Below are 18,164 nucleotides of genomic sequence, written 5' to 3'. Positions count from 1 at the left end.
ATGTTAATGTCGAACGGTAAATCTGGTTTACTGATCAATCATTATGGTTGTCGCGAGACAGATACTCGAGAAAAAGTCTTGTATTTCAACGGCCGGCCCAAACGGAAATGAGGATGCTCCCGCCGGAGGAGGGCTTGTCAAAGTGAGGGAATGGGTGGAGTTGTCTGCATTATTGTCTATATATATTCCCCCAAGAGGACCGTCGGTCCCCCACTTAGGGAAGCGAGTGACTGTCAGCATCATGCCGGGAAAGCCTCCCCCCATCAAGAAGTCCCCAGCCAAGAAGGCTGGCGCCAAGGCACCTGAGCCCGCCCCGAAGCCCGAACCTGCCCCGGTAGAAGTTCCACCGCCCGCGGAGCCCACACCTGTGGAAACCGCCCCGGCCGAGGCCCCACCGGCCGAGGCGCCGCCGCAAGAGGCAGCCCCTCCAGCAGCAGCCGAGGGAGAGGCTGTTCCCGCCGCTACAGAAGGAGAGGCTCCAGGTACCTGCACGCGCCCCGAAGGACCAAGGAGAACCTCTTGTGACGCAACCTGTTTATAGCCAAGTCTGGCGAATTTTGCAAGATTCGGGGGGTTGCAGTGACAGTCGGGTTCATAGATAGATATATACCTATATATTTGTTTATTTTATATTTTTTTATTTTTTTATTTTTTTATTTTAATTTTTTTTTTGGGGGGGGGGGGGCTTATGAAAAACTCTATATTCTTAAACTTAAGTATTTTTTCCTTCATTAACATTTTTTTTTATATATATATATAGTCAAATTGAGTAGTTCTTCAAAGCAAAGTATTATTGTCCAAACGTCATTTTGGGGAGTTTAGTTTAAATAGCAATAGCCTGTCGGTGTATTTTGATTTAATGGTGAAACCCAAGTTATTCAGAATTTATAAGGCATAACCAGTGTGTGCCGTGACTTTCAAAGTGAATAGTGTGAATCTGATTGAGGTCACTCGAGATGACGGACATTTCATATTGTGGCTTGCGTGACTACAAATTAGACCATCAAAGTAAAGAGTCGATAAAAGCGCAAGGGGCTTTTTTTTTTTCTCATTTCTCACCATCTACTGCATGCGTGTTCACCTGCCGACACAGTTCTAAATCCTAATAGATTCTGTGCTCATGTACAACCTAGTCTTTACAATTCTTCTGACGCACTCCTAGTCAGATATTGGGCAAACACCAAAGAGTCGAGTCAGACCCTGATTGGCACGCCAGTGATGGATGGATGGAGTTGAACGACCGAATTGTTTCCGTTTGTCTACACTAACTTGAAACCCTTAACCTCAGGAGATACTTTGTCCCGTCAGGAGTCAACTGATTGGATGCCGTCAGCTGCATGATGTGCCTGTATGTGTGCAGCTGTGTCCGTCGCACGGTGTGTATACTTCTAGCTCCTAAAGTCTTGTCTGTCTGTAAACTTAATTTGATGATGACATGGTTAACAGCAGTGGTTGTCTTTGTATGGGGGTTGGTGGTAGTTAACAATTCATTCATGTTCATATTTTTTGGATTATTAAAAGTAAAGTACGCTGGTTGATGTCGCTGACCTCGTCACTTTTACGCGTCGCCGCTGCTGCTGTTTTATCCAGCATAACTAACACCACCATGCGGGTCACTTATTATTGGCTTTCCAACTGCCATTTTAACACCAGCTGCTGAGCCTGCTGCTGAGCCTGCTGCTGAGCCTGCTGCTGAAGATGGTGCCGCTACTGCAGCTGCAGATGCTCCAGCAGACGGTAAACATGATCCTCTACATTTCACCGACTGTTTTACAGTTAATATCTTTAAAGCCAAGCAAGTGAAGAAGATGGATGGATGGATGGATGGATGGATCTCATAGCTTCACCCATCCGGGCTCTCTCTGCTCAGTGCTTGGCTTACAAGATGATTCCATGTTCCGCTTTCCACATCCACGCTCCACACCTTTTCCTCATAATGTCATTGTCGATGTTTCTTTCATCTTTTCTTTTTTGTTTCTACGATAACTTAAACTATTATTTCTCGCTGCCAGCTGCACCAGCAGAAGCTGCTGCGGTTGAGGAGCCTCCAAAGGCACCAACGCCACCACCTCCTGCAGGTAAAGTCAGAGCGCAAGCCCTGCGATGTATAATTGATTGAATATTAGTATGAATCTAAAATGCTGGGTTCCTTTTTAAACTGTGGGAATGGATGTTCAGAAATAAGTTGGGCCCAATGACTTGACGGTTTCAATGAATCATTAATTGATCAAAAAAAAATAATTATTGATAGCAACCCCAGTTTATAATGAAAATGAAGCACGTGTATGTCATGTTTGCAATTGCATCATAGTTTCTGTTTATAGTTGAGTTGAAATGAAGCTGTGTTGTCTGAACTTTCTTTAGTTCCTACCAGCGCTCCACTGGCCGTCGCTGTGGAAGATGTGAATGACTCCAGCCTCACCATTAAATGGAAGAGCCCTGAAACTATCGGAGACTCTGGCCTGGATGGATACACCATTGAGTACTGCAAGGATGGAAGTAAGTTGCACGAGTGCAGGCGCCAGTGCAGCAGCACCTGTCCACAGGCACGATCTCAGAGGGCAGATACACTCAGGGCCGGGCCCAGGTCCATATACGGCAGGCAGTATGTCACCGGCTGTCACTGTATCCCCCAAGACCACTTTTAGCTTTGCTTGTTTGCTCAGATGACAGCAGGCCTTCTGAAATTTCATCACAAAAGCCAAGACACGCTCCTTATGAGCACCTTGTTTGTAAACTTGCGTCGACAGGCAATAAACAACTGCACGTCTCATTCAGGATTCCCTTATTATGCATTTTGGGATCCAAATGTTCACTCTGAACTCCAGTGTGACAACCTCCAGAAATCAGCACGGTCGTCTGTCTGTTTGTAGCCTTCTTCGATAATCCTTCAAGCTTTTAAAGAGTTGTTGGTCCTCCAAGTCCGTAAAGAAAGTTGCCAGGAGGTGGCCTCTCAGAGCAGAACTAACAATGCCAGAGCTTGTCACTAATCTGTGCCGTACATAAGTGAAGTGTCAGCTGATTTCTAGAACTTTGTGGTCTAAAAAAACAAGCTACAAGCAAAAGAGGTCAAGGACGCTCCCCCCTCATTTCTCAGAACTTTACTGACAGACTATAAAGATGCATATTGCTATGGCAATATAACCTTTAAAACAATGTTTTACAGAAACATGAAATGAGAATAATCTTTCTGTCACTGCTTGTTCTGCACAGAGGGTAATTCCAGGGCTTATCCGCTCTTCACGGCATCAACATTTTAAACTAAATAAGACATGAAGATGAGCAACCTAACATGGATCCTTTGCTTTCACGCAGCATCGGACTGGGTTGTTGCCAACGAGGAGCCGTCCTCATCCAACCGCTACTGCATCAAGGATCTGACAGCTGGGGACCTGCTGCACATTCGCGTCGTAGCTGTGAACCCAGGTGGGCGCAGTGAGCCTGGTACCCTGGCTGCCCCTGTGCCAATCCGAGAGGTCGCTGGTGAGTAACAGACCTCGCTGACTCACAAACAGACTCGAACAAACTAAAAGGTGCCTTTCAAACCTTTCTTATCCACATGAACTGGTGTTTCTTTCTTGAACATGATGTTGGCACTACAGTGTTTATTGTTTTAACATTTAAAATAAAGATATACGTTCAGAATGTTCTGAGTTTTAAGATCAAAATATGAAAAATAAGAATATTTTATAGCAAAACCTACTGCTGTTTTTTTTTTTTTTAAATCAATCAATCAATCGGTTGATTGATTATAGGTAGAGCTCTTCTCATGCAGGTGCTTCACATACATTATATTATTATGAATGTGTTGAAAACGACTGAAGAAACACTATCGTTACTTCATAATAAAGAAAAAATGGAGATCAGATTGAAATGTTAAAAGAAAGTTTTAAAAGTAATGTAATCCTTTCTAAATAAATAATCAGGTAAATTAAATTTAAGATTAAAAGTTAAAAAAAAAAAAGGAATTCTTAATAATTAAGGAGATAAATTATTAAATAAACACATAGTAATTAAATAGAAGGATGCCGTCTCGGATGTAAAACATTTAAATAACCTAAAATGTAAATGAGCTAAAAGCTAAGCTAAAAAGAAAGCTTTTAAAAATATGGACAGTAAAAATCAATTGAAAATGCTCTTGCAATGCGTAGTGGTGTGGCTTTGCTGCAAAGATGTCTTTTAAAATATCTGTCACTAACCTCTTTATCAGGAGCTCCTTGATAGCCATAAGTGATGACCTATCCTTAAAATACTCATGTTGCTGGCTGAGTGCTTGAGGTGGCGTATAAACCCCCCCCCTCCCCCCCTCCCTCAGTTTGCCCACACATTTGCATGGACATAAATCTCACCAATGCTGACAAGACCTTTCAAGAGTTGTAAATCATGTTGCCACTAAAACACACACACACACACACACACACACTCACGCATGCACCACACACACGCGCACACACAAGCACTTTAACTGCAGAGTTGACTGTTAAGAAAATACTCGATGAGACTCTCCCAGTTATCATACTTATATTATTATTATATTATTTTTGACCCCTCCATCAAATCAGAAATCAAAAGTCTTGCAAACATGAAATTATAAAAGCTGTCATTAACATAAAACAAAAAAAAAAGGAAATCAAAGACAATTATTCTGATTAGGGAACAAACATATGCGTCAGTGAATATTGTCATACAACAATTTAAAGCATTAATAGTAAGAATAAGGTCTTGTCAAGGTCTTGTTTTTTTTCACTCTTTATGCTATAATCGCCAGTAACACTCACTTCAACATACACGTTTGTGATTGCTAAAGAGGACAAACGATTCCCTTCAGTTTGTGTGGTGAAGATCGTTTAACTGCAGAATTGAAAGCAGTGGAAATTTAAAGTCTGAAATTGATACATGTGTTTAAGGCCTAAAGGCATTTTTAAAATACCATGTGCAAGGCAACCACAAGACAGTCTGCTGGGTCTGAAGCACTGCTGCACCATGAGGTTTGCACGTTAATGCTAATTTAGTCCTGCCGATGATGTTATGGGAAAACTGAGTCGGGCAGCCATATTTTACTGACGTTAACCCTGTCACTGTCACCTCACCGTCACTTACTCACTTGCAGTATACAGTATCCATGTTAGTGGGTCTTAAGGCTGCTGGCGTGTCGCTGTCACTGAAGTCAGAGAAGTTCCTGTCGTGTATGTATACATAGCTGTTCAGTTTTTAGCCGTGCAAGATTGTGATGACAATTTTAAGAGACAAATAAAATGGAACACGTAGAATATTGTCTCTTGCGAAAGTGGCCTTGAAACCCCAGGATCTTGTGTTTTGAGTGGAAAAAAAAAAGTTGTTTGGCCTGTTCTGAAGTCAGTGGCTGGATGGTCAGAACTGGCTCCTAGTTTACTTTACTGCATGTTTCTTTGAATTGATTTTGTCCCCCACCAGCAACTTTTCCTCTAAGTCATTTTGACATGTGGTGTGGAACTGATCCAGCCTCTTCTCCAATTTCAGCTGGACAGGTCACTGACTCTGAGTGTATTTCCTGTCTGGGGTTCAGTCCACGGCGGACTAACTGGGTACTTTCACCGAGGTACACCGTTATGCAATCGCAACTGCTGGTTAACTGGGCTGAGTGAAACACAAGCTTAATTTAGTGGATTTTGGTTAGCTTGCTGGTGTGTAACCTCATCTGTGCGTCGCTCACACGCTGCCCCATGAGAACCCATCAACACGTACTGGCTTTTGATAAAGACTTGCTGTCCCTGGATATGCTGAAAGCTCACCCTCAGAGACACTTTATCCAGAGACAAAAGCAGATTAGAGGTTCTTTGCAGGAGCGGTCGCTGGCAGCTGAACGCTGTCATGCCAGCGACACTCCTGGGCATTGCCGGGAAGTGTTCTGATTAGCACGGATTAGTGTTTGAGCCAAATCTAGAGTTGGACCTGAGCCCCTCTGGGAATGATGTTTCCAGCGGCTGAATCCAAGCCTGAGAAGTGTTGTGACGACAAATGCTAGGACGAGGCGGGTAAGGCACACCTGGACCGTGAAAGTAGGTCACATCAGGCAAAGAAAGTGTGAGAGCCACAGGAAGGTTGGAGGCAGCAGCAGGTCCATGGCCTGCGAGATAAGAGGGGTGCCGGAGTGCATTGCCTGCTTGATTCATATGTCTTCTAAGCCAGAGGAGATTTTCAGACATTTGCTGCTTCCGCACAAACACGCAAGGGATGCTGTTACTTAGCACCAGAACTGAACGTAACCGTACCACATGGTGGGATATCACAAACGCTACATCGCAGTGCAACTCAATCCATATTATGTCTTTTGCAGGTCGAGCACATTGGCACTGACACTCTTGATCGGAGTGGCTGCAAGTTCCAGCTGGTAGTATCTCAGTATTTTTAGGCGTGATGTTTGACCACTCAGGTCGAGAGAGATGACATCTTTCCCTTGATTCTTTGTGCATGACATGAGCGGACACATGTCCAAGTGTCTCATCTCCAAATCTATTTTAAGAGGTGCTGGATCTTGCAGCTGAAAGGTTCCTCTGTAGCTCCTCTTCACCCCCCGTACGGTATTCCACTGGCCCACCGAGACCATCTATGGCCCTGAATGATCACATTGGGTCTGGGTTTGCGACTTCGTGGTCGGCAATCACGGTGGGACGTAGGTCCATTATTTCAAATACTCTATCATTACAGTATCACTGTAAGAAAGGGGAGAAGTATCTGCCTTGAACTCAAGTCTATCAATCAGGTTAGAAATTAACTGTCCACAGGGAGACAATATGAATAATGACCCATCAACATAAAACAATAGGAAAACCATTACACTGTTATTACTGTGGAACATCATACTCTATCTGTAAAAGAACAAATGGAATAGAAACTACCCAACTACAACTCATAGATCTATCCATCCATCCATCCATCTTCTTACGCTTTATCCGGCAGAGACACCCAGACTTGACCCCAGGCACCTCCTCCAGCTCACCCTAAGACCCCAAGGCGTTTCCAGGCCAGCCGAGAGACATGGGGTGAATTCCAATTCCTCCCTTCACCCTCGATCTCAACCCTCAATCTCAAACATGCGCGCTCCCGCGAGGTGCAAGTGCTGTCCCGATTCTGAGAAGGTCCAGTTGAGGGAGGAGTTTCAGGGCTGTATCGCCCTCAGTATTGAGATTCTCCGGCACCACCCTTGGCAGTAAGGGCTACCCAGAAGGCATTGTGTATTTTCGCCAAGACATCTTCGAAAAAGATGGCGATGTAAAAGCGAGCTACAAATGGAAGTATTTTCTTAGTTAATAAAGATATAAATATTACCAAACCATTTTATTGTCTTAGTTTAAGACTTTTTTATGGATTATTGACATCGTTGTTGCGTAACATTTTTATTTTTACTTTACGATGTGTGTCAACCGGACCGGCGGTCCCGGCTTCACGTTACTGGTGTACCTCGTTGTGTAGCGAGGTACACAAGTACCTTCTTTGTCGTCGTCGTCTTCTTGACTGACTGGACGTAGCTTTGGCGTAAGGCCGCCCCCCACAGTCTGAAGATGTAACTGCACTTAAGGGGTGTCCCATTTCTAAGCCCTTACACTGATTTTTGAGGTCCAAGATTGAGGGTTAAGGGCGAGGGTTGAGATTGAGGGTTAAGGGAGGAATTGGAATTGGCCCATAGTCCCTCCAGTGTGTCTGGAGTCTTTTCTTGGGGTCTCCTCCCTGTGGCACAAGCCTGGAACACCTTTCCAGGATGGAAAGGGTATCTGAAACACATGTCCGAGCCACCTCAACTGGCTCCTCTCGATGGGGAGCCAGAGGAACTTGGAGTGGAGCCGCGACTCCTCCACAACTCGTAGACGTCAAGTTCAAAACTGTGGAAACCAAGTGGACTGCTGAATAAAAGCAATTTTATTGAACCAGATAAATCGACTGCTGAGAATTTAATGGATTGCACCCAATTCTTTCATCACTCCTTTTTGCCTAGTGGTAGGTGGTCTATTTTGGTCTGGTTGACCTGAATGACACGACAGCACTAACACAAACAAGTGTACCACTGAATTTCTGCTCTAGTATTGTGCATGTCCTCTTTGCAGACCGCCCTAAGATCCGCATGCCCCGCGCCCTCAGAGCCCGCTTCGTCAAGCAAGTCGGCGAGCAGATCAACCTGGTCATCCCTTTTCTTGTGAGTCAGTCCTCGTGCATCAGCAAAATACTGAAAATAGTATTTCCAGAAAATGACGCCTGACCCTCTCCAACTGATCAGGGAAAACCCAAGCCTGTGGTGTCCTGGCTGAAGGATGGTCAGCCCCTCGACACAAAGAGGGTCAACATCAGAAATAGTGACAAGGACAGCATCTTGTTCATCCGCACCTCGCAGCGGGAAGACTCTGGTGTTTATGAGATGTCAGTCAAAGTGGACAGCTTCGAAGACAGAGCCACCATCACCCTTCAGATCGTGGGTGAGCAACTTTGCCACGGGTTTCCATTCAAACACAGTCACAGATGCAACCAGTACACTGTACACTACAACACTGAGTTGTGATGTTGATCTTTGTTAGGGGAGGAAATTTCTCTTCATGAAGCTCCCTGGTTTTGATTTCTTGTCAGAGTTGCCTGGTCCTCCGGTCAGTGTGAAGCTGGTGGACGTGTGGGGCTTCAACGCTGCTCTGGAATGGACCGTGCCCAAAGATAATGGCAACACGGAGATCACTGGCTACACTGTCCAAAAGGCCGACAAGAAGACAGAGGTATGGCAGATATTTACTCCCCAAAAATATCCAGAATAGCAGAAGTGGCTGGCACAAAGGTCTTCAGAGGCCTTAAAAGGGCAGAATGTGAAAATAAGATGGCTCTTTAGGACCGGTGGAGCCTCTGTGGCTTTTAAACAGAACATCCAGTCCAGTCCGAAGCTCAGATCATCTATCTGTTCTCCGAAGGATACACTTTGTTTTTGACTTGTCTATATAGACACAGGTGACACCAGGTTGGGGCACTGGAGGCCCTCTCAAGCCCCCCAGATCACTATATCATCTATCATCTATACCAGCACTGGCAACCTGACGTTGGCATTTTGCAGTGGCGAGCAGCGGAGTGGATTATATCCTGAAGCCACCTTGCGTTGCAACTGAGACATATGCAAATAGTTTTGTGCTGGAGAAAGACTGGTTGGAGAAGAAAGCCACGGAGCGCACTTCTAATGTAACCTCTGTCCCCCCCGCCCCCTGCAGGAGTGGTTCACGGTGCTGGAGAACTACCACCGGCTAAATGCCACAGTCTCAGATCTCATCATGGGCAACTCATACAGCTTCAGAGTGTTTGCACAGAACCGGGTGGGCACAAGCGAGTCCTGCGGCGTCACCAAGGATGTGGCCATGATCCATAAGACAGGTGACCTTCTCTTCTTGTTCCAATTCAACGAGGGGTCAACTTGTCCAGACCCCTGGGGAGTTCTGTGGCTTCTGTTGTAATTGGATATGTAAAACATTTAATGAGCTGCAATAAGTCTGCGAGAGACTGGGATGTGTTTGTGTGTGTGTGTGTGTGTGTGATGACTTTGACATTTGACATTTGGCAGTGGCCTGGGCACGTGACTTGGCAGCACCCGACTGCAAGGGAAGTACATTTCGAGAGGCTCAGACAGCAGATGTGTGTGTCTTGAATCTCAGATCTTCACATCAGTAGTGATTACAGAGTCAGACATTGAAACAAAAATAATTATTAGAAAAAAAAAAGAAAACTCTTCTTCACGGCATATCGTTTTGCACCACTAACTACAATAGTTCATTTGATTTACAAGCCAAGATCACAAGTTTCCCAATAACGTATTAAACAATTTACTACTTGAGTGTCCTATTGAAAACAAGGTATGCTAGAAGTGCAGGTACCTCTGTAAGAAGGATGAACAGGGATTGGGGCAGCACCTGTGGGCTTTGAGTTTCTGGTTATATCTATCTATCTATCTATCATCTATCTATCTATCTATCTATCTATCTATCTATCATCTATCTATCTATCATCTATCTATCTATCTATCTATCTATCTATCTATCCACCCCTTGCGTGAAATGAGTGTTTGGCATTCAAAGGAATCGTGAATCTTCCTGGAAGTTTAGGGTTCGATCTTGGTGATGTTTTTTTAATTTCATAATGTGCTCCCTTGAAAGCAGCAGCATCAGAAAGGCAACATAGACCTGTCAAAAGCACTCTGTCAAAAGTAAGATTCAGTACGTTTGCTTGAAATAGTTTCCACTCGCGTTCTTTCCGTCTGCCGCCTGGCAAAACCCTGCAGTCAGCGTTGTAACCTTCAACACACTCACACTTGTGTTTGTGTCATACTTGTGTTTACTGCTCCCTTGTGTGATTCATGGCTGCAGCTGCTTCACCGTAAAAAAAAACGCACCCTTTGTGTTTGTTTGTTTTTTTTTTTTTTCCTTTGTTGTTCCACGTGTTTGCAGGTATCGTCTACAAGCCACCAGAGTACCCGGAGCACAACTTCAGCGAGGCGCCCAAGTTCACCACGTCGCTCAGCAACCGCGCTGCCACAGTGGGATACACCACCAAGCTGCTGTGTTCTGTGCGCGGAAGCCCCAAGGTTTGACTCGCACAGCAGCAGGATTTCTTTCGTCTGTTTGTGTCGTTATCGCTATTTTAAGGCCCATCTTTGTTTGATGACGAATCGCCCTGATTAATACCTCTCTGTCGCGCACAAGTTCAGTTGAGTTTAGAATTATCAAGGCTATAATCATCTGTTGTAGAATGAGAGCGGAGCGTCAACTGCTTAGTCTAAATGAACCTTTAGCTCGCCTCTGGCTCTTCTTAGTGGCTCCTGCTCTGGTTAAACATATCTTCACACTTGTCTGACTGGTGCGGAGCGCTTTGGCGTGCGGCCATGTTGGAACTGCAGCTGAATTGAAATGCACGCCCTTGGGCTTTCTATCCCTCTATCACCAAGGACAGTAGCCACACTGCTGCTTTCAGCCAAATGAAATGAAACGAATTTCAAAGTACAGAAAAAAAATAAATAAATAAAAATAAACTTGCGTCTCTTGAAAAGCTCCCTACTAAAACCTTTCAGCCTGAAATAAAATGCATCTTTTGGACACGGATTGGTTGACTAAAACAGCAGCAGTAGGCCTTTGAATATGATGACAGACAGGAATATCCTCTACATTCCAACTGTGTTTTTAACAAGAGTTTTCTGAGATCTGATATATTCATTATATTATATAATTGATGTAATGACTTCATCATATCGTCTCACATTACATTACATCATATATCAAATCATATCATACATTCATTTATTGGTCTAGCTTCGACAAAAATCTCATCAAATTGAAGAAATAAAGTCCAGGAAAACATGTGACATATTTACATTGTGTGGCATGTGAGCTGCCAGTACAGCTAGCTCACAAGCTTTTTAGGGTGAGTCTACGGTCACGCCCTGATATTCAAGCAACTGTGTTTAAAAGCAAGCGGGCGTGCCTCTTGCCAGTGGGCTTCGATTCCACATCCACGGCACGCAAGTAGAGGACAGCTGTGTGAAAGAAACGTACGTATCAAAGGAAGGCGAGGCGCCGCGTGGACGTCGCTCCGCCCCTCCTGTTATCGTCTAGGAATAGTTTCAGTCGGAGATATTTCACTTTATCTTCTGTGCTATAAGGCTGACGTGGCTTGTGTTTCTTGGCGCTGGCTGTGTTGTGCAGAGGAGATCCAGCAGGGAGGCCCGAGTGGCCCCCGCTGTGTGATAAAGAGCTGTTGTACATGGAGGAGGAGGCTGGGCAAGGAGTCGAGGAGCGAGAAACACGAGAGGCCAGATAAGTGGGGAAGAAGAGACGGTGGCAACAGGAGTGGACCGCTGGTTCGGAGACCTTTACCATGTAGCGCAGGGGGGGGGGGGGGGCGCTATTCCCGCCGCCCGTCCAGAACGCTGCGTTGTTATCCGCAGTTTCTATCAACAACAGAAAAAAAAAAAAATCTGCGCACTCGCGCAGATGCCCCAAAAAAAAGAAGTGCCGCGGGACAAGGACTGGTTGAGGGGAGGAGGGTGGAGGGGGTGGCAGGGGGTGAGGGGGACACAGAGCTTTGTGTTGCGGTGGTGTAAAAGGATTGTGCGGCGTTTCACCTGCGCCCACATTGGAGTCAAAACAGAGGGTTACGTAAGGGCGCCGGTGTGACATCCTGCTGAGTGGCCACCAAGTTAGGAGGTCACCAGCGTCTCCGCTGGGAGGTGATGATTCCAGCCGCTGACTCTCTGCCAGGGTCCTCAGATGACTGCGCTGTTGTTTACCAACCAGGCCTCAGACCTGCTCGTCGGTCAGCAAGCCTGCTGCGCTGCACACAAATGCAGAATACTTTTTTTTTTTTTTTTTTTTTTTTTGAGGGGATTTTCCAGTTTTTTTTTGTTATGCCTCTAAAGAATAATGCCGTTGTTTGACTCTTAAATTCTAATCAGGAGTGTTGTGGTCAAAACTGCACCAACTGAGACCAAGGCTAGAGAGCATCGAGATCGACACCAAGGCCTTGAAAAATAACAACAAAACAGAACAAATGACCGGTATCTTTTTTTTTAATTTATTTAAGTTTGTTTCTACAGAAATGTAGAAATCTATTTTCAGAAAGGAATGTTTTAATATTTTTGTTTAACATTTTGCTGCTTTGCCAGCTATTTTCAATCAAAAAAAAAACTGCTTTGCCTCATAAAAAATAAAAAAATAAATGAACTAGGAATAAGGGGCCCGTGTCACTCCAGGTGTCACAAACAGAGCCAAACAAGGCAGCAGCTGGGTTCTTTTCTGTTACTATTTGTCATTGCAGTGCTGGCTAAGTCTCGACCCGTCTTGATCAAAAACCCTGAGTCCAAGACAAGTCCGATACCCTTAAAAAGAGACCGGTCTTGAGACCAATCAAGTACTACAACACTACAAGTCAGGTCTTGTCGTTGTTCTCATGGACAACGGCTCAGAGACTCCCAACGAATGGGAATGTGTTGGAAATAATTTTGCTGCGAGCCGAGTCCGTGCATGTATCTGAACCATTTGCCTACAGTGTAACCAACATTCTCAAAAAGTTCCTTGCATTGTTAAACTGCACGTTCTCTCCTAAAATAGACGGTGCACGTATTTTGAAAAGTTGGCCCCTGGCAGTGGCGGGGCTCTAAATTTGTTGACCCTCAATAGAAAAACACTGCTCTGAAATGCTTCAGCGCAGATGAATCCAATGACTGGACCCCATGGGGTCACCTTGCGTGAGTGTGGCTGAAACCCCGCAGCTGAACGAGCTTGGAGGTCAGGACGAGGTTTGGCTTGCATGAGCTACCTGTCACACGGAGTGGGGGAGCAGGTCTGACATTTTTAAGGACGTGTTCAGAAAGGAAGGAAGTACACTGAGTCATTGGGCCTGTCGAGCCATTCAGCTCAGGTGCAGTCATGTGAATGGGACCAATGCAGGGCGAGAATAGAGTCAGCCGAAATAATGTTTGCACACATCAGGAAAAGAAAAACTCGCATAAATATTTCAGTACCAAATTTATTCACAAACTACGAGATCAATAGACCTTTGGCCTGTACAATTCCAAGCGGTGCTACCAGACATTTATGCGTATGTTCAACCACTGCTCGGCCAAGGTTTTCAATAGGATTGCTACACACGCATTTTCAATTTCTTGTCTAAGGGCCACCAATGCAGTTGGTGTTAGTGGAACGTGATCAAACCTCCAGAGGTATGTATATGTAGAGAAGTACTTCTACAAATGAAATATTTATGCAAGTTTTTCTTTTTCCTGATGTGATGCATGCATTTTCTTCAGCTGACTCTGTATCGTCGTCTTTATTACTGGCGCTGCAGCACAGCTTCTCTTTTGAAGATTGACTGTACACTAGATAGTCAAATGTCTCGTGTCTGTCTCTCAGCCTAAGATCGAGTGGTTGAAGAACCAAATGATCATTGGCGATGATCCAAAGTTTCGGCAGATCTCCAACCAGGGCATCTGTTCCCTGGAGATCCGGAAGCCCTGCAGCTTTGACGGCGGCGTTTACACCTGCAGAGCCAAGAACGCCCAGGGAGAGGCCGCCGTCTCCTGCAAGCTGGAGGTCAAGCGTACGTATCCAAACACAGCTTTGCACGATAAACATGCCCGATACAAGGTCCAATAGATATTCAGCAAACAGCACATTTATCCCCCGAGTCTGTGTCTGGCAAGTCTTGTTGACAAGCCATAGTGTGTCATTGTTAGAAAACATCGGTGAAGTGTTGGTGTATTTAGCGGAGCGCGAAATACAGAATTCAACTCTCCTCCTGAAAGTAACGCCGGTGTTTATTCAAACTTTCTGCGAATGAGACATTTTCCTGATAGTTAGTTTTGGAGTGATGCATATGGACTTATGAAGTGTGAAAGTCGTATTACAAGAGAACTTGCATGTATTTAATTGATAAAAAAGTTGTTATGCTTGTCTGCCCACAGAGATTCTTCTTCCAGAAAGTGAAAAGCAGAGGAAATAAACCCACTGCCCCTACATTCACAGGTAACAAAATATACTTTTTTTTTTTATGACCGTAGTAATATTATTCAGTTGTGTGGTGGTTTGAATATTTATGTTTTTGCGCTGTGAACAACGTGACTGATGCCTGATCGGTAAATCAGTGCCTTCCATCACAAACCTGTCCTGTTAGTCCGTCCCTAACTTTGTGCTGGGCCCCGACAGCCACTTGGTCTGTGGTTGCATGGCAGTTACTATTAATGACGACTAATTACAGCGTTTTTCGGCTGGGACGATTCTATTTCTGCCTTTTCTATTCAACAGCTGCATGCGGGATGCTGGTGCTTAATCTTAAGCTTTTCAAATGCGTGTGCGGTGTAGCCTTTCAGCAAGTGTCGGGGAGGATTTGCTCGCAGTGTCATTTCAACCGCCAGGCGAGGAAGAAGAATGACGTGACGAACGTGGGGGAGGGGCAAAGGGAAACGAAGACAAAGGGAGGGGCCTCGTTAGAAACAAAAAAACAAAACAACAACAACAAGAAGAGAAAAAACAAGAGCAACCTTGGGCAGAAATGACATTTGAGGAGGGGCATTAAAGCTGGCAGGATGATTGAAGAAGCCCTGTCTGGGATTTTTGGAGGTTGTCAGAGGGTTTCGCCGCGACTGGTAATGGTTTTCTCTTACTGTAAAGGACATACCAACGGTTCTTTTTACAGCACTGTGAAACGCAATCGCCCTCCACGCCTGCCGTGTATTCAGAACATGTGCTCCGGGGAGTAATTACATTATTTACTATTCTTGTTTAGACGGCTGCTGCCTTTCTCCCCTCTGTTCACCTCTCAACCCAGCGACACCTGTGGAGACGTCTGAGGAGTTGATGGTTTAAACTATGATTCACTTACAAGTACAAATACTTAGCTTCGGATGTGTATATCGGGCCCAATCTTCTGCATTGAAGAGTGGTCTGGAAAATCTCAATAATCCATCCGAGTGTTTGTGTCGGTCAGTGTTGTGGAACGCGTTGTGTGTCTGAAGATCTTTAGCGTCATAGGCTGATACTTTGACCTCGCACAAAAGGTTTGACACCCAGCTGGGTACTATGCTATTTGTTGTTTGTTCTTGCTTTTCTTTCTAAGCAAACATGACACATGAGTCACTAGACAGTGGCGTGTGTGTGGAAGGCCACTGGCCATTTACAGCAGTGGGACGGAGCAGATTGTGGTCGACGTCCTCGCACAGAGACAAATTCAATTTGATGCAACATCCTCGCTCACCAACCCGCTCGCTAGCATCTTCCAGACTGAAGATGCTAGCGAGCGTGCAGATGCAGGATGCATTCTGTATGAATGAGTAAATCTAAATATTGTTTAGATCCCAGGTGAGTCTGGGTCTGCTCTAGGTTTCTTCCCACAGGGGAGTCAGCACTGAGCCTTAACGTCAGGGCTTCACTGGCTCATCTTGCTCGTTTGACATTAGCGCGTAAACTGGATGCGGTGGAGACTTTACCAAGGCGACCTTCACCGACCTTCACCACGCTCAGCAGACGCACTCGTGTTCGCGCCGCGCAGCCTGAAAAGGGGGGTTGCATTCCTCCCCGACCTCCCCATCATGCCGGCACCCCCCCCCCCCCCCACTCCAATGAGGTGATTGTATATTAATGCCTCCTCCATGTGTTTGGATGAATTCACACCTGAATTTACGGCCGGCCGCTCCACTCGGGTTACCCGGGGTTGCCACGTGTAAAGTGTGGCCCAGCAGATGACGTGATTGTGTCCCGGAGTCGCTCGCCGCGCCTGTCCCGTAAACACGGCCTTACATGGGTGGGAGCCTGGAGGGGGGGGGACAAGGGGGTCGAGGGATTAAGCAGGGAGCGTCTCTGGATAAGGGGAGGGGAGGGGGGGGGGGGGTGACGTCAGCAAGGCCCTCCTCTGCTAAAAATGACTCCCGAGGATGTGACACGGACCACATTACCATGAGTCGACAGGAGCGTCGACCGAGGGCTGACTGGAAGGACGGAAAACCGAGGTCGATAATCCCTTTTAGAAACCCCCCACCCCCCCCCCACCCCACCCACCCCCCCGTCTTCCGACTCACACACTTTCAAAGACCGTGTAAAATGCTCCTCTTGCCCCGTGTCCGTCCTTTTTGTTGTTATGTGAGTGTGCGTTTGTTCATTTGAGTGTGTGTGTGTGTGTGTGTGTGTGTGTGTGTGTGTGTGTGTGTGTGTGTGTGTGTGTGTTCGTCAGAGAGAGACAGTGATGACTCCATCTCACTCTACGTCTCATTTCTCATCCACAGTGTTGAAGGAGGCGTTACAAAAATCCCTGGCAGGCCGTGAAGCGGTGTGCACGTGATGAGGACAGGAAACCCCCCCCCTCCCCCACCACCACCACCACCTCCCCCCCACTCTCCCTTGACTCCCGAACCCTCGCCCCTCGCCAGACTTACTGACTTCATGTGCACAACCCAGAGCCGTCCATCCTGTCCCATCCTATCTTTTCCAATAGCCCTTTGAGCTAGTAATACGTTTGTAAGGCTGTTTTTTTTTTTCCTCCAATGTTCTGCTCTTCTCCATGTGCTCTAACTTATAGTTATTATGTGCTTCTTAATAAATATATCAATCTTCAAGTGTTTGTTTTGCAGTGTTTTCTTTAAAAAAAAAAAAAAAAAAAAAAATCAAACAAACAGACAGCAGATAATCGTTCACGACACAACAGGTAACACGTCTGTTTTTTTCCTCTGCTCCCTGCTTGGGTTCAATCAGTCAATCAATCAATCAGTCAATCAATCAATCACCTTTTACTTGTAAAGTGCTAGATGCCATCCAAAGGGCTCTGAAAGTATCTTTGTACAATTAGAAGAAAAACAACAGAGGCCTCCAGAGCAAGCAAGGTGCGACACCGGCGAGGAAAAACTCGCTTGGAGAAACCCAGAGTAGATCCAGACTCAAGGTCATCCGCTCGGACCGGTTCGGGTGAAAAGGAAATACGAAAAAAAATATGGATAGAGAAGAGATAGGCTGCGTTCAGACTGCAGGCGTATCTGATTCCAATCAGATTCCTTCTCAAATCCCCAGACTGTCTACACTGTTTTTACCAAATGGGATCTGGCTCCGTTCAGACTGGGCCACATTATTGAGCGATCTGCTCTCTACTTCTTCTGTCTGCTCCATTATGTCACGGCTCGGCACCTCGAATGGCGCTCTCGGGTCTGGCACATCGGGTCTTGCGTCGCGTAGCGTGACGCCACGGACTGTCAAAACCGATCGGTGTGTTTGGAGCATGGATGTATTATGAGAACTGGATACCTGAGTGGCAATATGACGGAGGGACGATTTTTTTTCCCCCCCGGTGGCCACTCAAGGTACTGCAACAGAAACAATTCCATGGGACCGAGAGGCATTTTCCCCATTGACCGCAATACAAAAATAAACGTCTGTAGAATGGCTGACAGGACACCTCCTAGCAAACTCATGCTTTGTAATATTACCTTTTTATTATATATTTCTATTCATAGACTTTTTGTCGCTCTGAATAGCTTCTAAAGGCTAGAAAATCCCCACAAAAGTGTCACAGTTCTGTTAGTAGGTCACAGTACTTTTCCACTCCCACCTCATCAGCCACTCCACTCACCTGTGCTCACAGCTGCTCTTCATCTCCAATCAGCTCAGTATATATGCTCCTGCTCCACACCCGTTCTT

The 18,164-nt window shown here is 45.7% G+C and overlaps 1 protein-coding gene across 3 annotated transcripts; it reads left to right on the top strand.

Moving 5' to 3' along the window:
* Positions 1-205: 205 nt before the first annotated feature.
* Positions 206-17,092, top strand: mybpha (myosin binding protein Ha). 3 transcript variants are annotated; one of them, XM_076022530.1, is made up of 13 exons: positions 206-482; positions 1,666-1,737; positions 2,013-2,078; positions 2,365-2,499; positions 3,316-3,483; positions 8,082-8,170; positions 8,252-8,447; positions 8,596-8,735; positions 9,216-9,375; positions 10,443-10,579; positions 13,899-14,085; positions 14,450-14,510; positions 16,763-17,092. In XM_076022530.1, exons 1-12 carry the CDS (start codon positions 242-244, stop codon positions 14,485-14,487), a joined length of 1,629 nt encoding a protein of 542 aa, XP_075878645.1. In that variant the 5' UTR covers positions 206-241; the 3' UTR covers positions 14,488-14,510; positions 16,763-17,092. The 3 variants fall into 3 exon arrangements, with proteins under 3 accessions (XP_075878645.1, XP_075878644.1, XP_075878646.1); XM_076022529.1 differs by having other exon boundaries at positions 1,654-1,737; XM_076022531.1 differs by lacking the exon at positions 1,666-1,737 and having other exon boundaries at positions 207-482.
* Positions 17,093-18,164: the final 1,072 nt, after the last annotated feature.

Source organism: Nelusetta ayraudi, unplaced genomic scaffold, assembly GCF_046127955.1.
Source record: "Nelusetta ayraudi isolate G7.1 ecotype Tasmania unplaced genomic scaffold, CSIRO-AGI_Nayr_v1 ptg000012l, whole genome shotgun sequence".
Classification (NCBI taxonomy): domain Eukaryota; kingdom Metazoa; phylum Chordata; class Actinopteri; order Tetraodontiformes; family Monacanthidae; genus Nelusetta; species Nelusetta ayraudi.
Note: the sequence above shows the minus strand (reverse complement) of the source record. Positions and strands in the feature narration are given on the sequence as shown.

Bases quoted from the DNA above. Each gene is read 5' to 3' on its own strand.
- mybpha (XM_076022529.1), top strand. From the start codon at position 242: ATGCCGGGAAAGCCTCCCCCCATCAAGAAGTCCCCAGCCAAGAAGGCT. The intron at 2,079-2,364 runs GTAAAGTCAGAG...AACTTTCTTTAG, and splicing joins AACGCCACCACCTCCTGCAG to TTCCTACCAGCGCTCCACTG. The intron at 8,448-8,595 runs GTGAGCAACTTT...ATTTCTTGTCAG, and splicing joins CATCACCCTTCAGATCGTGG to AGTTGCCTGGTCCTCCGGTC.